Source organism: Pseudophryne corroboree, chromosome 7 (genome assembly GCF_028390025.1).
Source record: "Pseudophryne corroboree isolate aPseCor3 chromosome 7, aPseCor3.hap2, whole genome shotgun sequence".
NCBI classification, from domain to species: domain Eukaryota; kingdom Metazoa; phylum Chordata; class Amphibia; order Anura; family Myobatrachidae; genus Pseudophryne; species Pseudophryne corroboree.
In genome coordinates this window covers 357,988,322-358,006,251 of record NC_086450.1, presented here as the reverse complement: position 1 = coordinate 358,006,251, position 17,930 = coordinate 357,988,322, and the positions used below count along the sequence as shown (strand labels likewise).

The following is a 17,930-nucleotide window of genomic DNA, read 5'->3' as shown; positions in this document are numbered from 1 at the left end:
ATTATACCAAAGCTCCCAAACGGGCGGGAGAGTGCGGATGACTCTGCAGCACCGAATGAGAGAACTCCAGGTCCTCCTCAGCCAGGGTATCAAATTTGTAGAATTTAGCAAACGTGTTTGCCCCTGACCAAGTAGCTGCTCGGCAAAGTTGTAAAGCCGAGACCCCTCGGGCAGCCGCCCAAGATGAGCCCACTTTCCTTGTGGAATGGGCTTTTACCGATTTTGGCTGTGGCAGGCCCGCCACAGAATGTGCAAGCTGAATTGTACTACAAATCCAACGAGCAATCGTCTGCTTAGAAGCAGGAGCACCCAGCTTGTTGGGTGCATACAGGATAAACAGCGAGTCAGATTTTCTGACTCCAGCCGTCCTGGAAACATATATTTTCAGGGCCCTGACAACGTCAAGCAACTTGGAGTCCTCCAAGTCCCTAGTAGCCGCAGGTACCACAATAGGTTGGTTCATGTGAAATGCAGAAACCACCTTAGGTAGAAATTGAGGACGAGTCCTCAATTCTGCCCTGTCAGAATGAAAAATTAAGTAAGGACTTTTATATGATAAAGCCGCCAATTCTGACACACGCCTGGCTGAAGCCAGGGCTAACAGCATCGTCACCTTCCATGTGAGATATTTGAAATCCACAGTGGTGAGTGGTTCAAACCAATGTGACTTTAGAAAACTCAACACAACATTGAGATCTCAAGGTGCCACTGGAGGCACAAAAGGAGGCTGTATATGCAGTACCCCTTTTACAAATGTCTGAACTTCAGGCATTGAAGCCAGTTCTTTCTGGAAGAAAATCGACAGGGCCGAAATTTGAACCTTAATGGACCCTAATTTTAGGCCCATAGATAGTCCTGTTTGCAGGAAATGGAGGAAACGACCCAGTTGAAATTCCTCTGTAGGGGCCTTCTTGGCCTCACACCACGCAACATATTTTCGCCAAATGCGGTGATAATGTTTTGCGGTTACGTCCTTCCTGGCCTTGACCAGGGTAGGGATGACTTCATCTGGAATGCCTTTTTCCCTCAGGATCCGGCGTTCAACCGCCATGCCGTCAAACGCAGCCGCGGTAAGTCTTGGAACAGACAAGGCCCCTGCTGGAGCAGGTCCTTTCTCAGAGGTAGAGGCCACGGTTCTTCCGTGAGCATCTCTTGAAGTTCCGGGTACCAAGTCCTTCTTGGCCAATCCGGAGCCACGAGTATAGTTCTTACTCCTGTCCTTCTTATGATTCTCATTACCTTCGGTATGAGAGGCAGAGGAGGGAACACATACACTGACTGGTACACCCACGGCGTTACCAGGGCGTCCACCGCTATTGCCTGAGGGTCCCTTGACCTGGCGCAATATCTGTCTAGTTTTTTGTTTAGACGGGACGCCATCATGTCCACCTTTGGTTTTTCCCAACGGTTTACTATCAGGTGGAAGACTTCTGGGTGAAGTCCCCACTCTCCCGGGTGGAGGTCGTGTCTGCTGAGGAAGTCTGCTTCCCAGTTGTCCACTCCCGGAATGAACACTGCTGACAGTGCTATCACATGATTTTCCGCCCAGCGAAGAATCCTTGCAGCTTCTGCCATTGCCCTCCTGCTTCTCGTGCCGCCCTGTCTGTTTACGTGGGCGACTGACGTGATGTTGTCCGATTGGATCAATACCGCCTGACCCTGAAGCAGGGGTTTCGCTTGACTTAGGGCATTGTAAATGGCCCTTAGTTCCAGAATGTTTATATGAAGAGATGCTTCCATGCTTGACCACAAGCCCTGGAAATTTTTTCCCTGTGTGACTGCTCCCCAGCCTCTCAGGCTTGCATCCGTGGTCACCAGGATCCAATCCTGAATGCCAAAACTGCGGCCCTCTAGTAGATGAGCACTCTGCAGCCACCACAGAAGAGACACCCTTGTCCTTGGCGACAGGGTTATCCGCTGATGCATCTGAAGATGCGATCCGGACCATTTGTCCAGCAGATCCCACTGAAAAGTTCTTGCATGGAATCTTCCGAATGGAATCGCTTCGTAAGAAGCCACCATTTTTCCCAGGATCCTCGTGCACTGATGCACTGACACCTGGCCTGGTTTTAGGAGGTTCCTGACTAGCTCGGATAACTCCCTGGCCTTCTCCTCCGGGAGAAACACCTTTTTCTGGACTGTGTCCAGAATCATTCCTAGGAACAGTAGACGTGTCGTAGGAATCAGCTGCGATTTTGGAATATTTAGGATCCACCCGTGCTGACGTAACATTACCTGAGATAGTGCTACTCCGACTTCTAACTGTTCCCTGGACTTTGCCCTTATCAGGAGATCGTCCAAGTAAGGGATAATTAAGATGCCTTTTCTTCGAAGAAGAATCATCATTTCGGCCATTACCTTGGTAAAGACCCGAGGTGCCGTGGACAACCCAAACGGCAGCGTCTGAAACTGATAATGACCGTTTTGTACTACAAACCTGAGGTACCCTTGGTGAGACGGGTAGATTGGGACGTGGAGATAAGCATCCTTGATGTCCAGAGACACCATATAGTCCCCTTCTTCCAGGTTTGCTATCACCGCTCTGAGTGATTCCATCTTGAATTTGAACCTCTATGTAAGTGTTCAAGGATTTCAGATTTAAAATTGGTCTCACCGAGCCGTCCGGCTTCGGTACCACAAACAGCGTGGAATAATACCCCTTTCCCTGTTGTAGGAGGGGTACCTTGATTATCACCTGCTGGGAATACAGCTTGTGAATGGCTTCCAAAACTGCCTCCCTGTCGGAGGGAGACTTTGGTAGAGCAGACTTCAGGAACCGGCGAGGGGGAAACGCCTCGAATTCCAGTTTGTACCCCTGCGATACTATCTGTAGAATCCAGGGGTCCACTTGCGAGTGAGCCCACTGCGCGTTGAAATTCTTGAGACGGGCCCCCACCATGTCTGAGTCTGCTTGTAAAGCCCCAGCGTCATGCTGAAGACTTGGCAGAAGCAGGGGAGGGCTTCTGCTCCTGGGAAGCGGCTGCATGGTGCAGTCTTTTTCCCCTTCCTCTGCCCCGGGGCAGGAAGGAATGGCCTTTAGCTCGCTTGTACTTATGGGAACGAAAGGACTGAGTTTGAAAAGACGGTGTCTTTTTCTGCTGATGTGAAGTGACCTGGGGTAAAAAGGTGGATTTTCCAGCCGTTGCCGTGGCCACCAGGTCCGATAGACCAGCCCCAAATAACTCCTCCCCTTTATACGGCAATACTTCCATATGTCGTTTTGAATCAGCATCGCCTGACCACTGTCGCGTCCATAAAGCTCTTCTGGCAGAAATGGACATAGCACTTACTCTTGATGCCAGGGTGCAGATATCCCTCTGTGCATCACACATATATAGTAATGCATCCTTCAAATGCTCTATAGTTAGCAGTATATTGTCCCTATCCAGGGTATCAATATTTTCAGTCAGGGAATCCGACCACGCGACTCCAGCACTGCACATCCAGGCTGAAGCGATTGCTGGTCGCAGTATAACACCAGTATGTGTGTATATACTTTTAAGAATATTTTCCAGCCTTCTATCTGCTGGTTCCTTGAGGGTGGCCGTATCAGGAGACGGTAACGCTACTTGTTTAGATAAACGTGTGAGCGCCTTATCTACTCTAGGGGGTGTTTCCCAACGCGTCCTAACCTCTGACGGGAAAGGATATAGTGCCAATAATTGTTTAGAAATCAGCAGTTTTTTGTCGGGGGAAACCCACGCTTTATCACACACCTCATTTAACTCATCTGACTCAGGGAAAACGATTGGTAGTTTTTTCACACCCCACATAATACCCTTCTTTGTGGTACTTGTAGTGTCAGAAATGTTCAATGCCTCCTTCATTGCCGTGATCATGTAACGTGTGGCCCTAGTGGACATTACGTTTGTCTCCTCACCGTCGACACTAGACTCAGTATCTGTGTCTGGGTCTGTGTCGACCCACTGAGGTAACGGGCGTTTTAGGGCCCCTGACGGTGTCTGAGACGCCTGGACAGGCACTAATTGATTTGCCGGCTGTCTCATGTCATCAACCGTTTTTTGCAAAGTGCTGACATTATCACTTAATTCTTTAAATACGATCATCCAGTCAGGTGTCGACACCCTAGGGGGTGACATCACTAACCCAGGCAATTGCTCCGCCTCCACATCATTTTCCTCCTCATACATGTCGACACACACGTACCGACACACAGCACACACACCGGGAATGCTCTGATAGAGGACAGGACCCTACAAGCCCTTTGGAGAGACAGAGGGAGAGTCTGCCAGCACACACCAAGCGCTATATATATATATATACAGGGATAACCTTATATAAGTGTTATTCCCTTATAGCTGCTGTTTATATAAGTTTTAGCTGCCAATAGTGCCCCCCCTTTTTTTACCCTGATTCTGTAGCAAGTCTGCAGGGGAGAGTCAGGGAGCCGTCCTTCCAGCGGAGCTGTGAGGGAAAATGGCGCTTGTGTGCTGAGGAGATAGGCTCCGCCCCTTCACGACGTCCTTATCTCCCGCTCTTTTCTGTAATAATGGCAGGGGTTAAAATACATCCATATAGCCCAAGAGCTATATGTGATGTATTCTTTTGCCAACCTAAGGTATCTGTTATATTGCGTCTCCCTCAGTGACCGGAGTGTGAAGTGTGCTGAGAGCAATGGCGCACAGCTGCGGTGCTGTGCGCTACCTTAGTCTGAAGACAGGATCGTCTTCTGCCGCCGATTTCACCGGACCTCTTCGCTCTTCTGGCTCTGTAAGGGGGCCGGCGGCACGGCTCCAGGACCCATCCAGGCTGAACCTGTGATCGTCCCTCTGGAGCTAATGTCCAGTAGCCTAAGAAACCCGATCCACTCTGCACGCAGGTGAGTCCGTTTCTTCTCCCCTTAGTCCCACGATGCAGTGAGCCTGTTGCCAGCAGGACTCACTGAAAATAAAAAACCTAAAAAACCTAAAATAAACTTTTATTCTAAGCAGCTCAGGAGAGCCACCTAGCCTGCACCCTTCTCGTTCGGGCACAAAAATCTAACTGAGGCTTGGAGGAGGGTCATAGGGGGAGGAGCCAGTGCACACCACCTGATCCTAAAGCTTTTATTCTTGTGCCCCGTCTCCTGCGGAGCCGCTATTCCCCATGGTCCTTACGGAGTCCCAGCATCCACTAGGACGTCAGAGAAAGGGGGATTACGGATGCGCTGTGTTCCAGGAAATAAATTGAACGATGAGAGCCAACAATTTAAGTATAGAAATTTATTAATAATAAAACCACCTAAATAACCTTAAAAAATCCAATCAGGAACACCTCTAAATGCTCCGTTTATAGATGTCTAGTGAGCATATGTTAACAGTTATTATGAATAAAGATAATGTCCATAGTTTGCAAAGCACTGTTAATAATTGGGCTGATAGCCGGCAAATAAGATTCAGGTGCAGTCTTGGAGTGTAACAGGCTGTATTTAGCTGGAATAAACGTCTGGCAGATAAGCAACAGACTCAGTCCCGGAATAGTGGGTGTATAGTATCACCAGATCTGAGATGAATGTTTTACCTCTCGAGTGGGCTGTCGGCGGGCCGAGCGTCCTCGGCCAGATGTCCTGCAGTGCCCACTTGCGCTATGCAGCGTAGTAGAGGTAAAGGTGACCACCGGGATGTTAAAAGGAGATCCAGCGATGTGTTGTAAAGCCGTAGCCGGCAGCAGTAAACAGGCCTGGAGACACTCAAGCTGGAACAGTGCAAAGCTGTGTATCGTAGAGACACCTAGATTGAGGTGAGCTGAGGGCGGAGTCCTAACGCGTTTCGTCACGCTCCACGTGCGCAAGTGGGCACTGCAGGACATCTGGCCGAGGACGCTCGGCCCGCCGCCAGCCCACTCGAGAGGTAAAACATTCATCTCAGATCTGGTGATACTATACACCCACTATTCCGGGACCGAGTCTGTTGCTTATCTGCCAGCCGTTTATTCCTGCTAAATACAGCCTGTTACACTCCAAGACTGCACCTGAATCTTATTTGCCGGCTATCAGCCCAATTATTAACAGTGCTTTGCAAACTATGGACATTGTCTTTATTCATAATAACTGTTAACATATGCTCACTAGACATCTATAAACGGAGCATTTAGAAGTGTTCTTGATTGGATTTTTTAAGGTTATTTATGTGGTTTTATTATTAATAAATTTCTATACTTAAATTGTTGTCTCTCATCGTTCAATTTATTTCCTGGAACACAGCGCATCCGTAATCCCCCTTTTTTTTTCTCATCTTGTCAACACCACACAGTGTTCACGGATGCGAAATCTTCCAGGACAATATTAAATTTGATATCAATTATATTCACATATATAATTTTTGGGGCGCTATATAGCAGTCAGTTGTTTCTTTTCTGAGTAGTGCACCAGTAGTAACGAAAATGGCCTTCAATAATCCTTGAGGGCAGCCGTGTCAGGAGACGGAAGCGCAACCTTCTTGAACAGTCGGGACAGAGCCTTGTCCACGTTGTGTGACGACTCATTTCTCCCTGTCGTCAGAGGGGAAAGGATATGCCATAAAAATTCTCTTGGGAATCTGCCACCTTTTGTCAGGCGACTCCCAAGCCTTTTCACAAAGAACGTTCAGTTCATGAGAGGGGGGAAACTTCACCTCAGGTTTTTTCCCTTTAAATAAACAAACAAACCCTTGTATCTGGAACAGGAGGTTCCTCAGAAATATGCAAAACATCTTTAATAGCCACAATCATGTACTGAATACTCTTAACCACTTTCGGATGTAAACTGGCCTCCTTGAAGTAGACACTGGAATCAGAGTCTGTGTCGTTATCTGTATCTGCCATCTGGGTAAATTAACGTTTTTTGTGACCCTGAGGGGGTCTGTACCTGAGACAAAGCGTCCTCCATGGATTTTCTCCATGTTTGAGTCTGAGAATCAGATTTATCCAGCCTCTTAGACAACAATGCCACATTTGCATTCAATGTACTCAACATATTTACCCAATCAGCAGTCGGCTGTGCCGACAGTCATTCCCAAATCTTTCTCCACGCCCCCAGTAACTTCCTCCGGGGAGGAACACTCAGCCTCAGACATGTCGACACTCAGTACCGACACACCCACACTCACACCGGCCAAAAAGGGGACAGACCCACAGGGAAGCCTGTAGAGAGAACACAGAGGGAGTATGCCAGCTCACACCCCAGCGCCAATGTACGACTAAAGAAATAATATATGATGGCTGTGCTGTAATTCTGTATACATGTATAGCACCAAATTGCTTGTGCCCCCCCCCCCCCTCGTTTTGCTCCCCAGATACTTGTAAGGAGAGTGGAGGTCCAGGCCAGCGTCTCTGCAGTGGCTGTGAAGAGATAAAATGGCACTGGTGAGCTGTGCGGCTAAGCCCCGCCCCTTCCCGACGCACTGTAGTCCCGCTTAATTTTGAAATTTATATACTGGCGGGGGTATCGTACAGGGTGCCCGGGCACCGAATATGCCTATGTCGCCAGTTAAAAGACCCTCAGTAACTTGCTGCCCAGGGCGCTCCCCCCAGCGCCCTGCAAGTGCCGTTGGTGTGTGGGAGCATGGAGCGCAGCGTGACCGCTGCGCTGTACCTCCGTTACTGAAGTCTTCTGCCGTCTGAAGTCTTCTGCCTTCTGCATACTCACCCTGCTTCTGGCTTCTGTGAGGGGGGTGACGGCGCGGCTCCGGGAACAAGCAGCTAGGCGCACCAAGTGATCGAACCCTCTGGAGCGAATGGTGTCCAGTAGCCTAAGAAGCAGAGCCCTTAACTCAGCAGAAGTAGGTCTGACTTCTCTCCCCTCAGTCCCACGAAGCAGAGAGCCTGTAGCCAGCAGGTCTCTCTGAAAATAAAAGACCTAACAAAGTCTTTTCCAGAGAAACTCAGTAGAGCTCCCCTAGTGTGTGTCCAGTCACTCCTGGGCACAGAATCTAACTGAGGTCTGGAGGAGGGGCATAGAGGTAGGAGCCAGTTCACACCCAGTCAAAGTCTTTTAGTGTGCCCATGTCTCCTGCGGATCCAGTCTATACCCCATGGTCCTTTTGGAGTCCCCAGCATCCTCTAGGACGTTAGAGAAATGTAAATTTCACAGCACCACAGCCTAGCGATACTGGTCACAATGACCAGATGTGGAGTAACCAAGGATCATTCCAGAAGGTGATCGTAAACCAGGCACCAATGGAGAGACTGACCAGTGCTGTTGGACAAAAGTAATGCCAAGCAATCCTTCCCAGTTGGGAGAATTACCCACTGGAATTCCTGTGTGTGAAACCAGTTATACTGAAATGCGTCCATGGTGGGTATCATGCTCAACAACTATGCACAACAACATCGACGAATTAGCGACTGACATTACCTTCTGGTCTAAGTTTTGAACTGCACAAGAAACCTCGCCGCAGAGATGTGTCGAAGACAAATACAATGAAAAAGAGTCATAATTCAGAAGCACTAGAACTGTGCGATATACAGTAGGTGGTTGTGTAATAGCGAAGCTGCTTGTCCTACAGAAGCAGAATGTCTAAAGTAGGTATGAGCATGATACCTTATTTGTGCAACAAGCCCTTATCACCTTCCTTATGTTGGGGAAAAGATGAAGAGCTGTGGCCATACCGAATGGTAGGGGCTGCAACCGAAGTGAAAAAGGATGACCCTTAGTGAATCCCACCATTGGTGGCTTTATGCCATGGATTACTTGTCGAAGATTCCATTCAAACCTCAACTATCCACAACTTGGTGTTGAAGGCATTGTGGATTAAGGATAGACTAGAATAAGCTGGTTGACTTCCAAGCAAGGAAACAGATGCATCAGTTCCCCAATGTCAGTTTTAGCCTTTGAACTGGCGGAATTAAGCCGTCCAAGAAGAATGCTGGTTTTTCCAAGGCACACTGACCATCTTGCAACACATCAAGTGGAGATAACAGGACCTGCAGGACACTAATGTACAAGCCAGAGCCTGTTAGTTCCCTTGCCTTTGCTAGACATAGCTGCAGGGAGGTACAACACACAATATGGCAATAAGCAGCGTGTAACACAAAACAGTATGTATGTGACAATTTATCTCCACAAATGCAATGTGTGGAGTACAGGGAATCCTGTACACACCAATATCATAGGGTTACGGTGAGAAAACAAGCGTTATGGTAGACTTATATTTGTTAACTCTCTTTCTTCAAAGTTCATAGGGTCCACAGGGAACATCGGGGTTGTAGGTGGTGGATGAGAGTCCGGGCACCAAACAGTTAAGCTTTCAGAGTATCCCAGAACGCTCAGCTCCTCTCCCCTATAACCCCTCCTCCATCCTCAGGCATTCAGTTTTGTTAGCCAGCCCAAATCAGGAGGAGGAAAGGAGAAAATAAAGATGTTAGGCACATAAGAACACATTCTCGCAGACAGGAGAAAGGAACCAGAGGCCAATGCAGTAAAAACCCAGAGAGGCCAGGTGCATGAGAGTTAACAAAAAGTCTACCATAACTCTCGTTTTCTTCGTCAGCGTTCATAGGGGTTCCACAGGAAACTAAAGCAGTATTTCAAGGGAGGGGACGCACCTGAGAGGATAAAAGAATCCGGCGTCCAAAGGAAGCATCCTGGGAGGCGAATGTATCAAAGGCATAAAAACTAAGAAACGTGTGGCTAGAAGACCACGTAGCCGCCTTGCACAATTGTTTGGCGGACGCACCACGTCTTGCTGCCCATGAAGGTACCACAAACTGAGTAGAATGGGCAGAAATTGAAGCTGGCGCAGGTAGGTCAACTTGAAAGTATGCTTGTGCAAGGACCATTCTAATCCATGGGGCCAGCATCTGTTTATTAGCAGGTCAACCACGCTTGTGAAATCCAAAAAGTAGAACAGAGCATCATATCGTCTGATGGAGCCAGTACGGTCCACATAAACATGTAGAGCACAAACCACATCCAAAGATCACTCTTTCGCAGATAAGTCCAGTGAGACAAAGCTGGAATTACAATTTCTGGATTAAGGTGGAACTAAGAAACCACTTTGGGGAGGTAACCAGGCCTAGTCCGGAGAACCGCCTTGTCTTGATGAAAAATCAGGAAGGGGGACGACAGGAGAGAACTCCTAAGTCCGACACCCACCTGGCCGATGCAATAGCAAGCAGAAAAAGCAACTTTGCAGTCAGCCATTTGAGATCAGCTGACTCTAAAGGTTCAAAGAGGGGCTCCTGAAGAGCTTCCAGTGCAATAGAAACTGGAGGGACATAAGAAAGTTGCACATGCAGGACACCTTGAAGGAATGTACGTACATCCGGCAGCGGATCAATTCTGCGTTCAAACCAAACAGCAAAACAAAGCAGCAAAGACCTACAGCGCTGTCTGCCCAGTGAACAAATAGTAAATTTAAAAAAAAAGTTAAAATTAGAAAGCTTTGGAGCTGCCTGTCACGGTGCACCTGCTTCCTGCAGGCACCAACTAAAAACCAAATGAGCATGGTGGCGGGGTTATAGGGGAGAAGAGCCAAGCATTCTGGGAAACGCTGAAAGCTTAACTGTTTAGTGCCTGGACTCTTATCCGCCACCTAAAACCCAGATGTTCCCTGTAGAACCCCTATGAACTCTGACGAAGAAGGAAAGGTATAATCTGTCAGAATAGAAAAAGCAGACAGCAGAGCTAGCATATAGTAAGTCACATACAATGCAGAAAATACAATGTTACGGCAATGGGCACTAAATTCAACTACTCAACTACAGTGGCTGGCAAGAAATAGCACGTATAACCTGACCCCTGGGAGAGGTATACCGGGAGACTGGACCCAGTGTAACCGGAGACCAATGCAGTGCTGAAAATGGCTGCCGTGTGTCACCGAGGAAGGTGGAGGATGAGCAGTTCAGAGGCGGGAAAACCAATGTGGAATCAGGCCCTGGGCTGGGGGTGGTGACACTGGGGAAGTGCTAACCACCTGTGTGTGGGTGTCCTCCAATCTCTGTGTCTCTCTCTGCCATATTGGGGGGGAACTGTGACTGACAATTCCGTGTGTGTGTATGTGTGTGTGTGTGTGTGTGTGTGTGTGTGTGTGTGTGTGTGTGTGTGTGTGTGTGTGTGTATGTATGTATGTATGTATGTATGTATGTGTGTGTATGTGTATGTGTATGTGTATGTGTGTGTGTGTATGTATGTATGTGTGTATGTGTATGTGTGTGTGTGTGTGTGTGTGTGTGTATGTATGTATGTATGTGTGTATGTATGTGTATGTATGTGTATGTGTATGTGTGTGTGTGTGTGTATGTATGTATGTGTGTATGTGTGTGTATGTGTATGTGTGTGTGTGTATGTATGTATGTATGTGTGTATGTGTGTGTATGTGTATGTGTATGTGTATGTGTATGTGTATGTGTGTGTGTGTGTGTGTGTGTGTGTGTGTGTGTATGTATGTATGTATGTATGTATGTATGTATGTATAATAGTTAATAAAGCAGGATTACTGTCTGAAAATCAAATCCTCGAATAAGCCTGAGCATATCCTCTTAGCTGGCTGAGAGCAGGACAAAAATACTAAGACAGGAAAACAATGTAATCACAAGTTGCAGGATCAGCAACTCCCCGCTAATTCTGTGTGCGCCCAAGTAGACACGCACATACACAGACTGGTAATATTTCACTGGCTGCTGGATTTACCATCACTGACAAGTAGACTGAGTCATCTGCAGTGGGTTGGGGAAAATGAAGAATAACTGGGTCATTAATGGGTGTAGTAAATGTAATGGAGACAAAATATACTGAAAACAAACACCACATATTAATGAGCGTTTTATATATTTTAACTTTACCTGCAGACAGTTCCATCTTTTTAGGTATCAGGTCTTTTGATAAATTGAACACTTTTTCTAACCTGCAAAAGAAGCAGACAGTGTTGAAATAGCATCCACGTGTCAGCTATAGTAGTGTGACACCACCCATTCATACCACAGTGGGTGAACACGTCATTTGATTTCAGAGGAAAGAAAAAAAAAAAAAAAAACAACACGACCCTGTGAGAACACATCTTATCAGACTATTTTCTACAGTGTATTCCAGAATTACATCCCTCAGATGATGTGACCATAACTAAAGGCTCATCATTTCATGGGTAGCAGTTTGCCATTGCAAGATTAGTACATCATCTGGTTACTGACAATCTTGTGGCAGAGGACCGGCTACGAGGGAATCCATAGATAACATTGGCCTATCAGTTTCTGTACTATTCCTGTAGAACAGAGGTGATCTGCTTCATCACTCTTCATATTGTCTAAGTAAAACTGCAATGCCACCAGTGTTTGGCAAGTCAGATTACATTACACAACCTAAGTCCTGGTACTTTTATCTTTTTTGGTAGAAACAGAGGAAATTAAAAATAGGATTTTAATAACCTACCGGTAAATCCTTTTCTCGTAGTCCGTAGAGGATGCTGGGGTTCATATAAGTACCATGGGGTATAGCTGGGTCTCTTGGGAGCTATGGGCACTTTAAACGTTTAATAGTGTGGGCTAGCTCCTCCCTCTATGCCCCTCCTACCAGACTCAGTCTAGGACAGGCATGTCCAAACTGCGGCCCTCCAGCTGTTGAGAAACTACACATCCCAGCATGCCCTGACACAGCTTTAGCATTCTCTGACAGCAAAACTGTCAGGGCATGCTGGGATATGTACTTTCACAACAGCTGGAGGGCCGCAATTTGGACATGCCTGGTCTAGAAACTGTGCCCGAGTAGACGGACAACTTCGAGAGAAGGAAATACACAGATAGTGGTGAGAGTCACACCAGCTCACACATACAAGGCAAACCAAGCTAACCAGCTTGAAAAATCAGCAACAGCTGAACAACAATACTTAACCAAGTAACAACACAGTACTTAATCAAGAACAAAGCAGTACTGAATCAAGTAACCATAGGCGTGCGCAGGGGGGGTGGCTGGTGCGCACAGGCACCCCCTAATGTCTGGCACCCGATTTCATATGCCTGATGCAGCGATCGCCGAGCAGGCTGATTACTGTCCCCTCTATGCTGCATCCTGTCAGGACTGCATTACTGACTGGACGCCTGGGTTAATCAAGGGTGCCACTGCCACCGGCTTTCAAACTCCCGGCTCCACCTCCATGTACAAAAACAGCGTGATGTGACGTGATTACGTCATGCTGCTCGCATGCCCACCTCTTTCCTTCTATGCTATGCCAACGCCAGCCACTGATGAGGAGCAGCATGCAGCCAGCATTCCTCTTAGGAAGACAAATTCAATACTGGCAGACGGCCGGCAGCAGAATTGACACGTCACTCGTTTTTCCTACAGCAGCAGTACTAGTCTGTGACTGTCAGTGTCAGTGAGTGACTAACTTGTAAGTAAGAGTCTGCAGCTTGCAGGGGAAAGAGGGGGAGCCAGACCAGGCTGAGGAGGAGCAGTGTAATTGCAGTGAGTGTCATCTGGGGTGTTTGTTTGGTGCACACCACAACATCTGATAATGCATCTGCATTATTAGGATTGGTACAAGGGTGGATATTATATATTGCGTTGACCGTCAATAGATGGTGCTAGACACGCCCAAAAGGCGGTGCTAGACACACCCCTCCGATGGTGCACCCCCTAATAAAATGTGCTGCGCACGCCAGTGCAAGTAACTACTGCAGGATAAAGCGCTGGGCGGGCGCCCAGCATCCTCTACGGACTACGAGAAAAGGATTTACCGGTAGGTAATTAAAAAAAATGAGTTTTATGGTAAGAACTTACCTTTGTTAAATCTCTTTCTGCGAGGTACACTGGGCTCCACAAGGATAGACATAGGGGGGTGTAGAGTAGGATCTTGATCCGAGGCACCAACAGGCTGAAAAGCTTTGACTGTTCCCAGAATGCATAGCGCTGCCTCCTCTATAACCCCGCCACCCTGCACAGGAGCTCAGTTCTTAGTTAACCAGCCCAATGCAGTAGCAGGAAAAGAGACGACAACGGTTAGTAGCCACATACACCACACTCTCACGACAAGAGAAGTGTCAGCGGCTAATGCCATACCAACCCAAAGAAGCTAAGTGCATCAGGGTGGGCGCCTTGTGGAGCCCAGTGTACCTCGCAGAAAGAGTTTTAACAAAGGTAAGTTCTTACCATAAATCTCGTTTTCTGCTGCGGGGTACACTGGGCTCCACAAGGATAGACATAGGGGATGTCCTAAAGCAGTTCCTTATGGGAGGGGACACACTGTAGCGGGCACAAGAACCCGGCGTCCAAAGGAAGCATCCTGGGAAGCGGCAGTATCGAAGGCATAGAACCTTATGAATGTGTTCACGGAGGACCACGTAGCCGCCTTGCACAAGGGTCGCACCATAGCGGGCCGCCCAAGAAGGTCCAACAGACCGAGTACAAAGGGCCGTAATGTGAGCAGGAGCTGATAGACCAGCCCTCACATAAGCATGTGCAATCACCATTCTAATCCATCTGGCCAAAGTTTGCTTGTGAGCAGGCCAGCCCCGTTTGTGAAATTCAAACAACACAAAGAGAATAAGGTTTCCTAATGGAAGCAGTTCTCTTCACATAGATACGGAGAGCCCGTACCACATCCAAAGACTGCTCTTTGGGAGACAGATCAGGAGAAACAAGTGCCGGAACCACAATCTCCTGGTTAAGGTGGAACGAAGAAACCACCTTAGGTAAACATCAGGGATGAGTCCTAAAAACCGCCCGGAAACGGTGAAATATCAGATATGGGGAACTACACGACAAGGCACCAAGATCCGACACTCTTCTAGCTGAAGCAATAGCCAGCAGAAACACCACCTTAAGGGAAAGCCCCTTCAGATCAGCTGAACCAAGAGGTTCAAACGGAGACTCTTGTAACGCCTCCAAAACCACCGACAAGTCCCAAGGAGCCACAGGCGGGACATAGGGAGGTTGGATACGCAACACACCCTGAGTAAAGGTATGCACATCAGGTAAGGTCGCAATTTTTCCCTGAAACCACACCGACAAGGCAGATATTTGAACCTTGAGGGAGGACAGACGCAGGCCTAAGTCCAGGCCCTGCTGAAGAAAAGCCAACAACTTGGCTATACTAAACTTGGAAGCGTCATAATTGTTAGATGTGCACCAAACAAAGTAAGAATGCCAGACCCTATAGCAAATCCGAGCCGAAGCCGGTTTCCGGGCCCGCAACATAGTTTGAATGACCACCTCAGAAAACCCTTTAGCCCTTAAGACGGAAGCTTCAAGAGCCACGCCGTCAAAGACAGCCGGGCTAGGTCCGGGTAGACACAGGGGCCCTGAACGAGGAGGTCTGGGCGTTGTGGAAGTAGAATTGGACGCTCTGACGATAGGCCTTGCAGGTCTTAGAACCAGTGCCGTATGGGCCACGCTGGAGCTATGAGAAGCAGAATTCCTTTTTCTTGCTTGAACTTCGAATTACCCTCGGCAGGAGTGACACCAGAGGGAACACGTACGGCAGCCGAAACCTCCACGTCACCGCCAGCGCATCCACGAATACTGCTTGAGGATCCCTTGTCCTTGCTCCGAAGACCGGAACCTTGTGATTGTGTCGAGACGCCATCAGATCTACGTCTGGAAGGCCCCACTTTTCCACTAGGAGTTGAAACACTTCTGGATGGAGGTCCCACTCGCCGGCATGTACGTCCTGACGACTGAGAAAGTCCGCTTCCCAATTCAGGACTCCCAGAATGTATATTGCCGATATGGCCGGTAGATGGCGTTCCGCCCAATGTAGAATCCGTGAGACTTCCTTCATTGCCAAACGGCTTCGAGTGCCGCCTTGATGATTTATGTAAGCCACTGTGGTGGCGTTGTCAGACTGTACTTGAACAGGACGGTTCTGAATTAAATGCTGGGCCAGGCTCAACGCATTGAAGACCGCTAGCAATTCCAGAATGTTGATCGAGAGGAGGGATTCCTCCTTGGTCCACCGACCTGAAGGGAGTGTTGTTCCAGCACCGCGCCCCAACCTCTTAGACTGGCATCTGTCGTCAACAGGACCCAGTTGGATATCCAGAAGCGACAGCCCCTGCACAATTGTCGGTCCTGGAGCGACCAGAGCAGCGACAAACGGACCTCCGGAGTCAATGAGATCATGTGAGACCTGATCCGGTGAGGCAGGCCGTCCCACTTGGCTTGAATCAGCTTCTGGAGGGGGCGAGAATGGAATTGAGCATACTCCACCATGTCGAATGCTGATACCATGAGGCCCAGCACCTGCATCGCCGAATGTATCGACACTTGCGGACGAGAAAGGAAGCAACGAATCCGGTCCTGAAGCTTCAGGACTTTCTCCTGAGACCAGAACAACCTCTGGTTGTGAGTGTCCAATAGCGCTCCCAGGTGCACCATGCTCTGAGCAGGGACCAGGGAGGATTTCTTCCAGTTGATGAGCCACCCGTGGGCTGTTAGAAACTGGACAGTAATATCCAGATGACGTAGGATAAGTTCTGGGGAATTTGTCAGGATTAACAAGTCGTCCAAATACGGCAGTATCCCGACCCCTTGACGGCGGAGTACCACAGTCAACACCACCATAGCTTTGGTGAAGACTCGCGGAGCCGTAGTTAAACCAAAAGGTAACGTCCGAAACTGGTAATGGAGGTTGCCAATCGCAAACCTCAGGTATTGCTGATGTGACGCAGCTATAGGAATATGCAGGTAAGCATTCTGTATGTCCAGGGAGACCATGTAGTCCCCAGGTTCCAAGGCCAGAACTATAGAGCGAAGGGTTGCCATATGGAACTTATGAGGCACCTGTACTCCGACTCCTGTATCCAGGAGGGTCTGTACCACCGACTGTAGAGTGTTTGCCTTTGTCTGGTCCAACGGGACATCTGTCTGGCAAAATCGATGAGGGGGTCGGTTTTTGAAGGCTATGGTATAACCTTGAGTGACGACTTCCCGTACCCAAGCATCTGAAGTGGTCTTCAACCATTCCTGGGTATACCCTAGAAGCCACCCCCCCACGTCATGCGGCAGGCTTATCGGTCTTGGAAGCTGGCTGACGGGACGCCCAGGCTCTTTTGGGCTTTGGCTTACCAGGTTTGGAAGTGCGGGCCTGCTTGTTGTACGCCTGACCTTTTGCTTTACCTGAAGGACGAAAGGAAGTACCTTTAGCCTTCGACACAGAAGGAGCGGTACTTGGCAGACAGGCAGTTTTGGCAGTAGCCAAGTTAGCCACAATCTTATTTAAGTCCTCCCCAAACAGAATATCTCCCTTGAAAGGGAGTACCTCCAGGGTTTTTCTAGAGTCCAGATCCACAGACCAGGATCTCAGCCATAATATCCGGCGAGCCAGGACTGATTTAGCAGAGGCCTTGGCTGGTAGGATACCGGCATCAGAAGCCACCTCTTTAATATAGTGAGAAGCTGTGACAATATAGGACAAGCATTGTCTAGCATGGTCAGAAGAGATTTCAGCTTCTAACTCCAAGGCCCATGCTTCAATAGCCTCTGCAGCCCATGTTGCTGCAATAGTGGGCCTTTGTGCAGCACCCGTGAGGGTGTAAATCGCTTTCAGACAACCCTCCACACGTTTATCCATAGGCTCTTTTAGAGACGTGATGGTAGTGACAGGTAGAGCTGAGGAAACCACCATCCTAGCCACATGTGAGTCTACTGGAGGAGGCGTTTCCCAATTTTTAGACAGCTCTGGCGCGAGGGGATAGCGAGCCAGCATCTTCTTTTGAGGCACAAACTTCTTACCCGGGTTTTCCCAGGGTTCCTGACGTACATACACTAGGTGGTCAGAGTGAGGTAAAACTTGTTTAACCACCTTCTGACACTTGAACCTATCTGGTTTCTTAGGAGGGACGGATGGCTCGGGATCATCCGTAATCTGTAAAATCAACTTAATAGCCTCCAAAAGATCAGGAACAGCCACATGTGAACTACCCTCCCCATCAGCAGTATCTGGGTCAGAATCTGTGGGGTCAGTGTAAGTGCCATCTTCATCAGACAAGGTGTCATTGACAGCAGTGGATTGTGAGGAGAT

General features: G+C 48.4%; 1 protein-coding gene across 1 annotated transcript in view; it reads right to left on the bottom strand.

The window, feature by feature from the left end:
- The window catches only part of POLR3E (RNA polymerase III subunit E), a 261,241-nt gene that overhangs the window by 19,768 nt on the left and 223,543 nt on the right, over positions 1-17,930 (bottom strand). The window contains exon 17 of the mRNA XM_063934456.1: positions 11,761-11,822. Coding sequence (XP_063790526.1) covers positions 11,761-11,822 — 62 coding nt within the window. The remainder of the gene's footprint in view (positions 1-11,760; positions 11,823-17,930) is intronic.